This window comes from Ovis aries, chromosome 3 (assembly GCF_016772045.2).
Source record: "Ovis aries strain OAR_USU_Benz2616 breed Rambouillet chromosome 3, ARS-UI_Ramb_v3.0, whole genome shotgun sequence".
NCBI lineage: Eukaryota > Metazoa > Chordata > Mammalia > Artiodactyla > Bovidae > Ovis > Ovis aries.
In genome coordinates, this window is record NC_056056.1 from 80,089,311 (window position 1) to 80,106,286 (window position 16,976).

Consider the following 16,976-nt stretch of genomic DNA (forward strand, 5'->3'; position numbering starts at 1 on the left):
CAAGTAAAGCAATCAGCCAGATGTTTAAAAACTGATGACTTCAGCATCTTCTCATTTTTTAATTTTGACAACAGCACAGCAGCAGCACTTAAAGAAATCAGAACTAGATAATAGATAGTTATGGGTCAAAAGCTTGGCGTGCTGCAGTTCACAGAGCTGCAAAGAACAGACATGACTAAGTGACTGAACAACAGATCAAACTAACCAGTGGCACTGCCGTAAGTATCTACAATTAATCAGAAAATAATCTGATGCTGTTAGTTTTAAAGCTGAATGTTGCATGCTTCTGAAGCCTTCTGGATCAAGTCCTGAACACAGCATATGAAATGGGCTGTGAACAGAATCTTACACTACAAAGTTGTAATTCTTTAAACCAATTTTTTAAAATCTGCCACTCACTGTAGTTATTACATTTACACAGCGCTCAAAACAGCCAATTTTAAGGAATAGCCCAAATTTCCACTTACCCATGAAAGATGAAGGCTATCATTACTTCCTTTCTGAAACACTCAATTCTCCCACCATTCCCTTCTCTTGAAACTATATTTCCCTTTGCACAAATTTACCTCTTCGTTTCATAACTGTCATCAACAGAACTAAAATTTATTGAGGACTGTAAACCAGATACTGTTCATGCACTTGCCAAAAGCTATAGTCTCAGCAACTCCATGAAGAAGATATTACTATCTCTATTTTATAAAATGAAGAAACCCATGCTTTGCACCAAGCAGCAGAGCACAACTCAAAACCAAGCTGTCTGTTTCCAAAGAGCCTATGTTCTAATACTGAAACTGCGGTTCTAAACAGGGTACCAAAAAGCCCCAGGATGCCAAATGTCCTCAGAGATATTCTAAATGAGGCAGGGAAGGACATAGCAATATTCAGTATCTGTGAACACTCCAAACTAGTTTGAGGTAGTTCACACTTTTAACATTAGATAGCGCTATAGTCCTCTCAGTGACATTCTCTTTTCCCAAAGCAGAGGTTCTAGGAGTTACTGTGATTAAAGTCAAGTCCTCCAAGGGTGGCACTATCCAATGATTCCAAGGCTTGAGAAGTTGTGCCATGTCCACCAGGTGCACACGTATCATACTATGTAACTATCGTTTTTAAAAGAATGGAATAAATGTTTTTCCATGTATGTGTAATATTTTGTTAAATATTACTTGTATACTCATTTAAGTTTGGATCTAACCACTTAATACTTATACTGTTAGATATTAATATGGTTAAGTAGCACTACAAAAAAACTTACTGAGATATTCAGACATCAACAAAGTTTCGCAATTTCTACATTACATATACTGTATTTTTACATCCTTATCTTCCATACTTCAAAAAACCCAGCCACACTCCACTCTAATACTATCTATGTCTACTTTTGCATTATTTATGATTATATTTTCTGAAAACTGTAATCAAAAAGCTCCTGAGTTTAGGGTTAAACAACTATTCTAAGGGGTACAGCAGTACATTTTTCCACGTTTTATCAGTGATTTAGATTGATATTGCCTTTGGAAAATGTTATTAATTTCCCCTCAACATAATCCAATTATCAGGCATTATATCTCATGCTTTAAAATAAATAAGCTTCTAACAGGTGGTATATAGATTGATTACAGGAAATAAAATTATATTTTTTAAAAACTTGAACAAATATTGACTTTTATGATTAAGAAAAACAAAGAGCTAGCAGAGTAACATGTATACATGATCCTACTTTTCACACTTCTATTTTTATGAATAAACACAGAGAATTATTTGGAAGAATATACAGCTAACTGTAAACAGTGGCTACCTAAAGTTAATGAGACTGACAAAGAGACATAAAGATTAATAACTTCACTTCAAATATCATTTTGTTTAAATTTTTTTTAATTTTGTAATTACTGAAAAAAGGAAAGGAAGGTCTTAAAAGTTTCCCTTGGAAAAATTTTTTTCATCAAATCTAGTGGGAAACTTTGGTAACATACATGCAAAACTTAACTCAGAAAGCTTAAATTCTAGACTCTGCTTCAAAACTCAAATATCTGACTTATAGCTTCTCTTTTTTAAAAAAGTCTTTTATGACAAACCTCCATTTCCTTACTTACAAATTGGAAATACAAATTTTTACTTTGTTCCCCTCAGAAGGTTACTATGAGGATAAATAAAATGAATGTGATCTATAAAGTTCTTAAAGGCCATGCAAACAGCTATTACATATTCTATTCCACGGGCTTCCCTGGTGGCTCAGACAGTAAACAATCTGCCTTCAATGTAGGAGACCTGGGTTTGATCCCTGGGTTGGGAAGATTCCCTGGAAAAGAGAATGGCAACCCACTCCAGTATTCTTTACCTGGAGAATCCCATAGACAGAGGAGCCTGGTGGGCCACAGTCCACGTGTCACAAAGAGTCAGACACAACTGAAAGACTGACACTTTCACTTTCATTCTATGCACCTGGAAATTAGCATAAATACCAGAAATGCTACTAGCACTGGCAATAAAATGGAAAAGCTGCTTCCTTAGGGACCATTTCCCCCTAGAGTTAATTATCTGAATAGGGTAATACCTGACCAGAATCATCCAACTCTTGTAGCTTCATACTGCTGAATAGCAATTCTGATAAATGACCATCAATAACAACAATAATTCTAGCTACCTGTTACGGTTGTTGTGAAAATTAAATAAATTAAAATGTGTAAAAAGTGCTTAAAATAGCATCTGGCTCATAAAAAGAAATTTATTGATACTATTGTGATTATGATGGTTATCATAATATCCCAACATTTCGTGAGTTAACATATAAAAATCCTTGTAAACTATTAGGGAATGACAAATGTTTAACGTGTTAGCTGAGCCCCAAGGCTTGCAGGATCTTAAGTTCCCTGACCAGGAATCAAACCCAGGCCCCGACAATGAAAATACCAAGTCATAACCAGTGGATCATCAAGAAATTCCCAACACTTAACTTAAATCTAGTATCAGAAAAAAAAAATCTTAAAAGCATCTAGTTAAAAATTCAACCTACTCCATTCACACTTTCTCCTAAAGCAGCTAACACCTGGACCTAGAGTATACTTATTTCATACTAAGTGCAGTCAGTCAGACAGAAAGACATATCAATGATTGCTTACATGTGGAATCTAAAAAAAAAAAAAAAAAAAAGTACAAATGAATCTATTCACAAAACAGAAATTGAGCCACAGATGTAGAAAACAAACTTAGAGCTTGTTAAAGGAAGGGGGGAGGGATAAACTGGGAGACTGGGATTGACATGTACACACTGCTGCTGCTGCTACTAAGTCACTTCAGTCATGTCCAACTCTATGCAACCCCATAGACGGCAGCCCACCAGGCTCCCCCATCCCTGGGATTCTCCAGGCAAGAACACTGGAGTGGATTGCCATTTCCTTCTCCAATGCATGAAAGTGAAAAGTGAAAGTGAAGTCGCTCAGTCATGTCTGACTCTTCTCGACCCCATGGACTGCAGCGCAGCAGGCTCCTCCGTCCATGGGATTCTCCAGGCAAGAGTACTGGAGTAGGGTGCTATCGCCTTCTCTATATACACACTACTATATATAAAACAGGTCACTAGATTCACTTTGTTGTACAACAGAAACTAACACAACACTGTAAATCAACTATACTCCAATAAAAAATTAATTTTAAAAAATGTTTTAAAATTTATTCCACCACCCACACACAAAAAATCAGCTAATACCTACTGAGCAATTTGCTCAGGGCAAGCACTGGCCAACACACCTTCCATGGATTTTAAAATTTAGATTCAATCTTTCAGACTAAATTGAAAGCAATCATAGGTTCTATTTTAATCCTAGTGTTTTAAATATTGCTAACTGGTGGCTTTACAATATAAAGTAGTGGAAGGACAGTATTATGGAGTCAGAAAAACAGGAATGGGTAAGAGCTTTAATTCCATAAGTCGCATGTGGTGATTCAAAAAATTCACCTCTATTCCATTTCAACACAAAAGAGCTAGCTAGGCATCTCAAAATTGATTTCAATATAAATGTAACTTCATTCAAAGGCACTAGATGGTCAACTTCATTCAACTAAATTCAATAGAGATGTGGCGTTCCAACCCCTTGTCCCTCTTCACTATTATTTGTCATTTCTAAGATTCTGAGATTCTGCCTAGAATCGTTTAACACCATCAACAGAAATATTTAATCACTTTAAACCAATAAAAACCATCAGAGGAAGATACACCACCAGAATGATTTAAACTCCATTCAAAATGGTTGGGTCCGAATTCCTGAAAACTAATATCCTTTATAGGAAAGAGACTGTGCTGTTTATCCAGAATACAAACTTCTCTCCTTACTCTAAATTATAGACATAATAGATTTCTGGCTATCCCCTCAAAACTACGTGTCATTCTGCTACACAACCATGAAAAATGATTTTGATCGATAGATACAGACATGGAGATCTCTCTACAATATACCTTTGAATTAAAAAGCAGACTGCAGAATAACAAGTATAATGAATTCCTTTTTATAAAAATATACACATTCAAGGCAGGCAAAAAAGATGAAAAAAATAAATACCACAACTAAGACAATAGCCCACTTAGGTCAGTGGCAAAATTTTCAAGTGTTCCTTTACATCTTCTGTATCACCTTAAAATATACATGTACATCCTATATTGTCTGGCCTTGTTTTCAATAAACAAACTTTTTGTTTTAAATAATCGGGGAAAACACTGTTTTCAGTTCCCAGTTAGGCGAAAAAAAAACATGCTTGCTTTTGTCTCAAAAAGCCGCACGTCACAATTTCTCCACATAGAGTCCAAGGAGATAGACAATTTTAGAACAACTTACTACTTGATCACTGACAACCATCAGTATTTCTGTACTTAACTCATCCAGAGAAGCAAAAACGATAGAACATGCTTTAAAAACAAACAAACGAATGAACAGCAGAGTACTTAGAGATACCATCAAGAAAAAAGCTGGAAACACCAGCCCTTTTATTTTCTCTTTTTGAAGGTGTCTCTTCCCATCCTATGGAAAAGTAATAGATACTTCAACAAAACCTGAGTGTTTCCATAGACCCAGGGACCTTTAGAGAAACTTCCTGGCTATGCTTGTATCTTTCACAGCAACTTACATGGTGAGGAAATAGAGTGGCTCTGATCTAGACAGAGTCAGTCAGTCAAAATCTTTACATCACATAACCAAAGGTTAGTTTTGTCCTGAAACCTTCTTCAATCAGAGTCACAGAATACTTACATATTTTAGGTTCTGGTCAGATAACTCAAATTTTAATTGACTGCTATATAGATGCTGTCAAAAGCCCACTTGAAATTACTGAATATTTTAAAGACATTAAAGGAAGTTGCTAACTACCTGTTAGTTGGGATTCTCCTCTCTATTACTCTATCGAAATAAGATTCACATAATATTGCAAATGTAAATTAAACTTTAGTGTTCCACAGGAATTCTTAACAAGATTGTATTTTATACTAGTCTTTGGTTTTCTAATTGGGGATGATAAAGGCATCTCTACGGAATTATCTCCTATAAAAGTAAGATATTATCCACCATGTCATATTTACACAGAGTCACACGTAAATTCCTTCTAGGTTTTATGGCTAGAAAACGCTTCTTTTACTACTACAGAATAAGAAATATACAACTCTTACTTCAGTTTCTGTCTTAGCTGCTAGTAAGCTCATAGCTAAATTACAAAACTTTACTTAGTTTTAAGGCTTCTGTTATACCTTCCAGTATTTTATGCAGCTCTTGATCTCTTGTGTGTCTAATATACAATCACGCTCTCACTCTTTTTTTTTTTTTTTTAAATGAAACTGCTACATAACCAGGCATAAGACAGCTATTGCCGGGAGTTCCCAGATGGCTGAGTATCAGGATTCCAGGCTTTCAATGCCTGGGCTCAGGGTTCAATCCCTGCTCAGGAAACTGAGATCCCACAAGCCAAGTGGCCAAAGCAAACCAAAAAATACAGGTACTGCCAATGCTGAAAATTTTAATCAAGTCACAATTGTGTATAGATGCCTTTGCCACAACAACAAGTCATAAAGCACTTAAATGACAACAAATGTCAGAAGTTTATTAGACTTAATTTTCAAATTAGAAGGTTTAGACAAATGAGGATGGCAAAAAAAAATTTTCATTTCTGGGAAGAGAATAACTTTAAAATATCTAGGACTTAGGACTTTCCTAATGAAAATATTAAAAGCTTTAAAACTTAAAAGTTTGCTTAATCTTACTTACCATGCCTTTTAAAAATTAAGAGGGCATTTAATTGTAACAAAAAAAGACTTACATACCTTATGTAAACAAGTGTCCACTACCCAATTGCACACATTTTCCAGGTCATCAGATACCTCAAGCCTAGATTTAACAAATTCACAGAGCTCCTCATTACTCATAACATCCCAGATCCCATCACAAGCCAAGATGATAAATTCATCCTCTTCTGCTCTTAAAATTTCATAAACCTCAGGCTCTGGAGAAACAAGTTGTTCTGTTGGGCCCTTGCCATCCACACACTTGTAATCATAGTCCCCCAGAGCACGAGACACTGCTAATGAACCATTAACACGCTGTATCATTACGCTGCCTCCTGCATTTTGGATTCGCTCTTTCTCCCTTGGGTTGCAAGGTTTGTGATCTTGGGTAGAAAAGCAGACTTGTCCACTCCTATACAGAACAGCCCGTGAATCGCCACAGTTGATGAAGTAGATGTGCTTAGGTGAAATCATAACTCCCACTGCAGTTGAACCGCTCCTGTCCATGCCATTTCTGAGGTCTGAAAAGTTACGCATGTATTCATCAATTTTCAAAAAGCCAGTTCTGATACCATTCTTGACATTTTCCACTGAAGGCTCAAGAGCAGATCCTGACTTTCCAGCTGCCCTGAAGTCTTCGTTGTTAGTGATGTGTTCTAATAAGTGTGTTGAGCAGTAATTTGCTACTCGGGATCCGGCGTGACCATCATAAACTGCAAAAAACGACCAGTCTTCCAAGCCATGCGGAATACCTACAACAGCTGTGTGTGCATCTTCCATTTCCACTCTCCATCCTTGCATGCTGCTCAGGCCATAACGTAAACCATTCCCAGCACCATGAGCATTATGTTTCTCAGTTTTGGGTTTGTCCAAAAATGCACCCATGTTTAGTAATAGATCTGAAAGGGGGGGAAAAAATGTAGATGTTACACATTTAAATTAAGAGTATTTATCAACAATAGTTCATCTATTTTCTAGTTAACTCCTAATCTCAAGTGTATTTTTCATTATTATCAAAACTTACAGGAACCACAACAAAAAGAAACCAAGAGAACTGCTCCATACAGCCTTCTTCTAGAACACTGGTTTCTCAATCCTTACACACTAGAGTCTCCAGGGGTGGGACCCAGATATGATTATCTTTTTTAAAATGCCTCTCTGGTGATCTGCATGTGCAGCAAGCTGAAAACCACTGTTGTTGGAGAAATGAAAACCAAGAAATAAAACCTGGTTTTTATTTTAAAATTCAATTTATAATTTGAGGGTTCAATGTGTAAGATGGAACAATGACAATATTCAAAACTTGGCAACATTTTGCTCAAAGTATGCTAATACATTTTAGAAAGATTTCCAAAAGTAAGTGTTATAATCAAGTATATTCACCCACCAGAGATGTTGCAGACAATCCCCCAAATTAATTAAAACAAAATCTCAGTTTGAACAAACATGTGATTCCATCTAGGTTGTACTGCATGCACATCAAACAAAGAACTTTACTTGGACTGACGGAAATCCATTAACCCATAAAAACTAATATAACTTTAATGATGTGCTGAAGAGCATACTACTTAATATTGCAGAGTTTCACAATCCATGAAGCGGCCTTAGGACAGCTTTTACTCAGTGCTTTTACTTAATAAAAAAGTAGAAGTGCTTTTACTTTTACCCATGAGAGAACTGTGAAATCCACTACACATCACCATCCTCCCAACTTCACTTTTAGAGTAAAATCTTTTCAATTTTAAAGGGCCTGGACTAGAGCAGTGGGAATGCAAATGCCTTGATGTTTTCCATATACAAGCCTGGCCCTAAGACTCCTGAGCTGTATGACCTTAGCAAGTTTCTTAGTCTGTTATACCTTAAATTCCTCCTCTGTCAAATGGGAATAGTAACAATAGTATCTACACCTGACTTCCCTGGTGGCCCAGACAGTAAAGCATCTGCCTACAATGCGGGAGACCCAGGTTCGATCCCTGAGTTGGGAAGATACCCTGGAGAAGGCAATGGCACCCCACTCCAATACTCTTGTCTGGAAAATCCCATGGATGGAGGAGCCTGGTAGGCTACGTCCATGGGGTCGCAAAGAGTCAGACATGACTGAGCAACTTCACTCACTCACTACACCTGACAGGGAAGAAAGCATTAATATATAGTGCTTAGAATAGTTCCCGAGACATAGTAAACACCACAAAATGTTTGCTGTTACTATTTGCTCAAAATGCAGATTCCCACACCCCCATTTCCCTGCCCCCAGCAGACCTTGTATGGGGTCTTCAAAAAAGCATGCTGGTGACTTAAGAATCACATTTTGAGACATATTAGTCTAGATCAACTTACTTTCATTTGGCTTTAGGTATCTTTTAGAGAGCTCTTTTTCAGCTATAACTGTTATCTAACTACAATAAAACTACATATTCCTATTCCTAAAAACCCAATGAACCACTATATATAATATTTGTAAATTGTAGTGATTTTGTAACCTTTCATTATATATAATACTGTACTAATTATTAATACAAATACAAATATTTATTAAAAGAATTTTCAAAAGACAAAGTTTTACTCTCACCTAAAAATAACTTTCATTCAAGTATAATACAAAAGTATTGAGAACAACATAACAGAATATGCTTATTTTTTAACACACTGGTTTAATACTCTGATACAATGATTTGAAAGCCTAGTTCTAAGTATATTTTAGATTGTTTTTAATGCCTATTTCACCTGAGAAAACATCATCACCACCTTACAAAGATATCTAAATGCAAGTAAAACTGAATGGATAACTGTATTTATCACCCACTCTTCGGTCCCAACTACCAATTACAAAAAAAGAACTTTGTTATCATTGCCATTATCTTGATATTCTTTCAATTAAGGTGCTGCTGTTTCAAATTTCAACAAATGGGCTCAAAAGTCACCAGAACTCCTCATTTAGAAGAGTTTTAAAAATAGTTAGAAAGTTTCTATCATTAAATTTGTTTTTAATTTAGGAATACAGAAAGGAGCAAAGGAAGGAGGAGTCTTTAACAGAAACTATAGCAGACTCTAAAAATCAAAGGGAGCCTGGAAGGACAGTTTGGAAAACCCTCAGGAAGCAAAGGAGTCCCTAAGGCTGGGCAGCCAAACACTTTGAAAATTATACCGAAAACAGCCTTGCCTGGGGCTGCAGTGATTTCTACCTTCTGTTTGATTCCTTTCTGAAAGTCACTTGCTCGAGATTCAAAGTTCAGGAAACTGTTAACTAATCGACTGAGCTCTGGTCACCGGCACACTCACTGGCTGTAACCGGGATCGTATTCTTTTATAAATTAGTAATTTGTTTTAAAGCTCAAAACTGATCTCATTTTAAACTTATTGTTTAAAGTGTTGTCCCATGATGATTTAATTATTTAATCATGAAATACCATATTTATTGTATACAAAGTATACACACAGCTAAAGAGTACTAAATACCCACATACCTTCCATATAGTTTAAAAAATACAACATTATCAAGACCACTGAAGCCTCTTATTATTTCTGAACTTTATAATTAGTGTTCCTTCTAGTCTAACCATATTTATATTGGTTGTTTAGTTTTATGTTTGCCACTTTACACTGATGTAAAATACAATATGCATTACTGCTGCAGCCAGCACGGCAGGTAGGGATTGAAAATGGTCGACGCACAGTTTGGGAAAAAGAAACTAGAGACAGAAGTAAAGTTTTAAAGATGGGACCAGGGACTCAAGACCTCTTGGGTCAAGAGCCCTGTTCCTCGGAGCCACATCACTCTTATTTAGTGTCTTGGCAAGCAGAAAGTATCTGTTACGCTACGATGAAGTCAGCCTCCTGTGTCCCTGGTTACGTCTCCCATTTTATTGATTACTTTAAACTATCTGTTACTTTCTTGTACAAGGGCTATCACCTAGCTGGAGGTCATAGACCTGCATGTGCCTTGGGAAAACATCTCACTGTGTGCACAAGCAGTGTTCTGAACTTGCGCTGACCCAGCGTTCCAAGGCCCACACTATGTTTCTCCTTAGCTTAGCAGGGTATGACGACCCCAACTGATCAGCCCAATGTGCTTTTATTTGGGTCATGCTGTATTGCTATATTTTGCTTTTATTCTTTTCCCATGGTGATTTTCTCATGGCTTAGCCAGAGCAACAGGCAGCTGACTATTCACCCCTGCATATCCCCCTTTTTGTTTTTGTAGCAGAAGATATGTTGATCTCGCAACTTCTTTCTTATTAGTTCTCGGAGGGTTTTTCGCATGCATCTGAGGACTAAACAGAAGATTATATAGTGAAACAGCAAAACATAGCTAGTGTTTCAATGAGACCACCTCCGATGCCTTTGAGGACTCTATGAGTTAAGGCCCTCTGCTTAGTCCATGAAGTGTACCTGTATCTGGTAATAGTCTGAAAGAAGTATGTTGCATGCCAATGATTTTTGCTTGTAGCTTTTTAATACCTAGTGTAAGGTTGTCAGCGCATGGCCCTTCAAGTGCTGTCTAACCTTTTCCCAGGAGTGTTTCGATTGGTTATATTCCTGGGGAGGTCACACAAAAAGTAGTAATGTTCCAGTCACACATTAAATATATTTGTAATTTAAGATTTTATACTTCTTTTCCTAAGAGTAGCACTTCATTTGCTAAATCCACCAAACTGTTAAAATCCCCATCTATATGAGTTTGAGCTCCCCAGTATACGCCGCGGTTTTTGTGTATGTCTGGAGACAGTCTTTTTTGTACCTTGATGAGGCTGTTCAGAACCCATAAATGTCTCCAATTTCTGGCGAGACAGAGAGAAAAGAAAAATGTTTTAATTTTACCCACAGGTGTAAATCACTGAATTGTTTTAAACCATCAGTGACTTGAGGAGAAGAGTTTTTTAATACCTGAAAACAAAGATTAGAATCCAGTAACATGTCAGACAAAAAGTCATGAAAATTGCAGTCATATTTAACAGTCTGTTCAATCTCATGTAACCAATCCTTTTGTTTTGTGGTCCTTGCCTGACGACAAAGGACGTCAGTGAATGTGATAGTCTCTAAGAAGCTCATGAAATTTTTGCCAGTGTCTGTACAACCTGTCCAGCAAAGTGGGTGCCCTGATCACTGGAGATTGCAGAAAATGTATTTTAATCTTTTTTTTTTTTATTGTGAGGTATTAACCCTGTTGCCAGGAAAGGTTTTATCCTATCAAATAAAGTGAGGTTTGTTAGGGAGCCCGGAAAATCCAGGAGTCCACCTTGGATTTCCAATAGCCCCGACTGTCTGGTTTATAGCCATTTTTTATCCATTTTAAATCTTCTGATGAGGGGTTAATTTTGTAGAAGCTTTGTCTATATGTGCCATAGTTTCCATAGATCATTGTGATATAACACTCATTTATTTTATCAAAGTAACAAAATATTTTAAAGGCAAGTATGAATCACTTAAAGACAAAGAAATTTACAGTCTGTTATCAAAAGTCATATTCCAAGAAGACTTTGTTTTTTTAAACAGGAAGAGAAAATCAAATTTCAGATTATATTCATTATGAAACAATAGTTATTCACTTAGTCAAAGTAACAATACAAGATTTCAAAGGCAGTTTAATGTCTTTAAGAAACTTGTATCTTGTACAAAACTCTCTCCCACTTATCACAAACCTTTTTTTATACTTCTGTATTTATCACTCTATTTGCCCATTCAGAGAATAGCGCCTGTAAGTTCAAATGTACTTCCTTTTTCCTTAATAGATGTAATGCCATTACTTATACCTTTCTATTAAAAACACATCTTACTTTCCTTTAGCAACCACGAATTGTACTTTATATCATCATTCTGTAGATCTGTAAGTATAAATCACCCAAAGCTAAGTCATCTGCAAAAGTATCTTCACAAAGTCAATAAATAAACATTAATACCAGGTATCAATTTAATAGTGAATATTTCCCAGTTCATACAAGCCTGAAATTCATTTTAATTTTTTGAATTTGTAATTGTTTGATTTGTAAGCACTTACTTCTCTTTAGGCCAATTAAATAGAGCTCATTGTCCAATCAGCCTTAAGCAATTTTGTCCAAGGATGAAGGCACACACTGAGACACACATAAATTTAGACAGACATATAGGCAGAGATCTCACAGTTTTCTGCTTAATATTTAAAATGTATCTTTGCCCCTTCTTTTTCTTCTTGGTTTGAGTTCTACCGATTTGTTCATGGCTGGAGTCCCAGATAGAGTGGGCTGCGTATCCCAAGGACACGATAAGAGTTAACTTTAGGTTTTTTCCCAGGCCTGTTTTTGTTTCTCAGGCAGAACTGGAGCTGCAAAAAAGTATTTTAACAAGCCAACATTTTTTTAAATTCCACATGCAAGAAGAACAGGTTTTGCAATTTCAAAAAAGATTTCGCTTAAACCAGTTTTCTCTGGAGTCTAAAGAATATCACGGCCATTCAGTATCAAAAACGTGATCCCTTTTTGCAGTCATAGTTTCTTATCTAAAATTTAAACCAGTGTTCAAATTGGCTCTGCTGACAGGGGTAATGTTGTCCCAGTAGGGACTGCCCCTTTGGGGAGGTGAGATCTCTTGAAGTAAAGAAAGCCTGTCCTTTAACCTCTGTTTTCCCCCAGGCTCTTACGCAGTAGCGCCTCACCTGTTCTATAGCCTGATCTTCCATAAGCACTTGCTCTTGAGTTGTCCCCCAATTTCCACTGTCTATCAATTGATCTAAAGAGACGGGGATCTATCTGACTTGGTCATGAGCAACCATAATCAAACAGGGACCCTCAGCTAGTCCCTGCACTATTCCGAAGGTAAAAGGAGAATTTACTCCAAAATTCTGAACAGCTTGCCTAAGTTCCTTTAGTATTTTGAAGGGAATCTGTGTACAGCCTCATACACCCCATTGGGATTATTAGGATCTTCCCCAGGAGCTACTTGTTCATGTATTGTCTTTGGAAATGTCATAGTCATAGCCTCCAAGTCACCCTCCTGTTGAGCCCACCAAATACCTTTCTAGAGAGGTGACAGAACCCTTGTCCCTACAAGGAAGGAAAAGCTTGAGTCACTCCAGCCATTAAGACAGGAGGAAGAAGCGGAAGTAAAGGAAATTCGTCCTGCCCAAAGGTGCAGAAGGGACTGTAGCTTTAAGAACCTCCTGCGTTTTTTGCGCCCCCCCCAGGCTTTGCATATTCAGGTTTTCCCTTTAATGGGGTTTCACCTTCATCCTCACTCCCTTCTGAGCTTTCTGGGGTCTGAAGAGGTTCTAAAATAGATTTTATCAGTGTCCAAATTGACTCATTCACTCTGGATCATGGAAAAGGCAAGAGAATTCCAGAAAAACATCTGTTTCTGCTTTATTGACAATGCCAAAGCCTTTGACTGTGTGGATCACAATAAACTGTGAATAATTCTGAAAGAGATAGGAATACAGACCACCTGACCTGCCTCTTGAGAAATCTATATGCAGGTCAGGAAGCAACATTTAGAACTGGACATGGACCAACAGACTGGTTCCAAATAGGAAAAGGAGTATGTCAAGGCTGTATATTGTTACCCTGCTTATTTAACTTATATGCAGAGTACATCGTGAGAAACGCTGGGCTTGAAGAAGCACAAGCTGGAATCAAGATTGCCGGGAGAAATAATACAGATATGCAGATGATACCATCCTTATGGCAGAAAGTGAAGAGGAACTGAAAAGCCTCTTAATGAAAGCGAAAGAGGAGAGTGAAAAAGTTGACTTAAAGCTCAACATTCAGAAAATGAAGATCATGGCATCTGGTCTTATCACTTTATGGGAAATAGATGGCAAAACAGTGGAAACAGTGGCAGACTTTATTTTGGGGGGCTCCAAAATCACTGCAGATGGTGACTGCAGCCATGAAATTAAAAGACACCTACTCCTTGGAAGGAAAGTTATGACCAACTTTGATAGCATATTAAAAAGCAGAGACATTACTTTGCCAACAAGGGTGCGTCTAGTCAAGGCTATGGTTTTTCCAGTAGTCATGTGAAGAAAGCTGAGTGCCAAAGAATTGATGCTTTTGAACTGTGGTGTTGGAGAAGACTCTTGAGAGTGCCTTGGACTGCAAGGAGATCCAACCAGTCCATTCTAAAGGAGATCAGCCCTGGGATTTCTTTGGAGGGAATGATGCTGAAGCTGAAACTCCAATCCTTTGGCCACCTCATGCGAAGAGTTGACTCACTGGAAAAGACTCTGATGCTGGGAGGGATTGGGGGCAGGAGGAGAAGGGGACGACAGAGGATGAGATGACTGGATGGCGTCACTGACTCGATGGACCTGAGTCTGAGTGAACTCCAGGAGTTGGTGATAGACAGGGAGGCCTGGCGTGCTGTAATTCATGGGGTCGCAAAGAGTTGGACACGACTGAGCGACTGAACTGAACTGATATGCCACTGTATGCTTGTACCACCCCTTCCACTATCAACGACTATTTGAGTTATTTCTCATTTACAAGTTATGAAACAGTGCTGTTTAAAAAAGAAAATCATGGTGCAAATATGTGGGTTTTCCTATAAGATATACCTAAATTTCAAAGTTCTTAAAGTTCACTTAATATATATTATCTTTCTTCCCCCTCAACAAAAATCACAAAACAAACCATCTCCAAACATTTGTTTCCTAACTATTCTTTTGCTAACAGTACTCTCTCTCTTAAAAATAAGTTTACTTTCTTATTCTTATTCATCCTGAATAGCATGATCAACAGTGTGTATTTTCTTTTATCCAAAAATATCTGCATAGCAATTAGTAATTACTATTTTACGTTCTCTAACTCTTCAAAAGCAAAAATCTTTGCTATGAGATAATCATCAAAACTGTATGTGGCAGACTCTTAACTTCTTGGTCATTTCTCATTTCATTCATTCACAGTAAGCCCTCAGTATCAGCTGCTTCCATGTCTTCAGGTTCAACCAACCACAAGTTGAAAATACTAGTGGGGGGTGGGGGGATTCCAGGAAGTTCCTAAAAGCAAACTCGAATATGCCAAGCACCAGCAACTTTTACATGGCATTTATACTGTATTAGGTAACCTAGAGCTGATTTAAAGTATACAGGAAGGGGAGGTTGTGCATAGGTTATATGCAAATACCACACCATTTTATATAAGGGACTTGAGCATCTGCATATTTTGGTATCACCGCTGTAAATAGCTCCCTGGATTTTAAAGTTAAAGGTCTTGTTTTCATAAAATTAACTACACTGATGACACTAACAGCTCTGAACTCCTGGTTTAATTTCTTTGCTGCAGTAATTTTGCTAGGAAGGATGCAGTGAACCATTTTCACCTTAAGTGCCTATGATTTTTCTTCCATAAAAGGCTAATTTTTATTAAAGAAATATTTACTGTTGAGGATATACTTCTGTCCAGCATCTCTTTGCTGTAACTCTTCACTCCCCACCAAAAGACAAAACTTAGCAAAGAGTAAATCTCCCACATATAACTGGTCTCATACTGGTTTCATCAACTTGGCACTGTTTACTACATGCTTCAAAGACATCTGATGACAAAGGAATGTATTTTAATTTATGGCCATATATTCTATGCATTATTCCAGTCATTTTGACCAAGGCCTGAAAAACTAGTGTTTCCCCAACGGCATGCTTTCTCTTTTCCTACTGAACAAGAAACCTCAAAGGGCCTTGTAAACATCTACAATTTAATTTAGAGAAATTCTATAGTACTATATTGAAAGTTGTATGGCTCTATCAAACACTTCTGGGGGAAACTTCATAAAGCTTAGTTTTTATCCTCAGAATGCATATTTTTTTAAATGTCTTGCTAATTTGCTATGATTTTATGCTATCACTTAGCCACCTATCAAGCACACTGTATGTACACTTATGCAAGCTATGGTTTCAACAATAGAGTCACCTATTTAAAATAATCCTGGACAATCTCAAATTTTGAGAGGTTGATATTTGAGATCTGATGATATTGTATTTTTTACCCCATGTTAAGAGCCCATATTGGGATTAAGAGTTCTAACATTTTTTTATGCTGTGTGCTTGCATGTGCTTTATTATAATTACAATCCATCTGATTTCTTGAGAGGAATCTTTTACAATCACGTGCTAATTTTTGGAAGACAGTTTAGCTAAAACTAGATCCATGATATCAATGTAATCACATGTAAACCTCAATGTGGTACAGCAACGAATACAACCGAGGAAGTGAAAATTTTACCATTCCTTAGGTTCCCTCACCAGCCCATCTGACATAACAGCGTGGGGAAGCCAATGTCAATCACTATATTATCCCTATATTAAATGTAATTTGCCTTTCTCAGGGTGAAAGGCAATAGAGGTTCAATCTTTAAAAATTAATACTGATGGATGGTCCTGTATAATCCTTATAGAGATCACTTGGTCTATACCACTCTGTGGGCCTAAGTTTTTACAAGACTGAGAATATATGTACAGCAAGCATCGTCTAAAGACTGAATAAACAATGTTCTCTGCACATCTGTCTTTTTCCATTGCCTTCTTTGAGGAAAAATACACTACTGAACCCAAAGCAACATAATGTTATTATTTACTTGCTTAACCAATGGTACAGAGTAACTGTACTATAAAGTAAGCACCTGAGAAATAGTATTTTAAAGAGTTCTCATACACGAAAGACGGAACTACTGGCTATCTTTTTTATTTTAGTAATTTGCTTAAATCACTGTAAGTAACCACATTTTAAAAATCACTTAAAAGGTTTCACAT

The 16,976-nt window shown here is 37.0% G+C and overlaps 1 protein-coding gene across 5 annotated transcripts in view; it reads right to left on the minus strand.

Annotated features, from left to right (window-relative positions):
- Positions 1-16,976, minus strand: part of PPM1B (protein phosphatase, Mg2+/Mn2+ dependent 1B) — an 83,798-nt gene that overhangs the window by 19,395 nt on the left and 47,427 nt on the right. For 3 of the 5 annotated variants that reach the window (XM_027966886.2, XM_027966885.3, XM_042246232.2), the window contains exon 2: positions 6,302-7,161. The exons of 1 other annotated variant lie outside the window; for it this stretch is intronic. In XM_027966886.2, coding sequence (XP_027822687.1) covers positions 6,302-7,147 — 846 coding nt within the window. In that variant the 5' untranslated portion in view covers positions 7,148-7,161. The remainder of the gene's footprint in view (positions 1-6,301; positions 7,162-16,976) is intronic. One more of the 5 variants, XM_027966887.3, reaches the window with a different exon arrangement.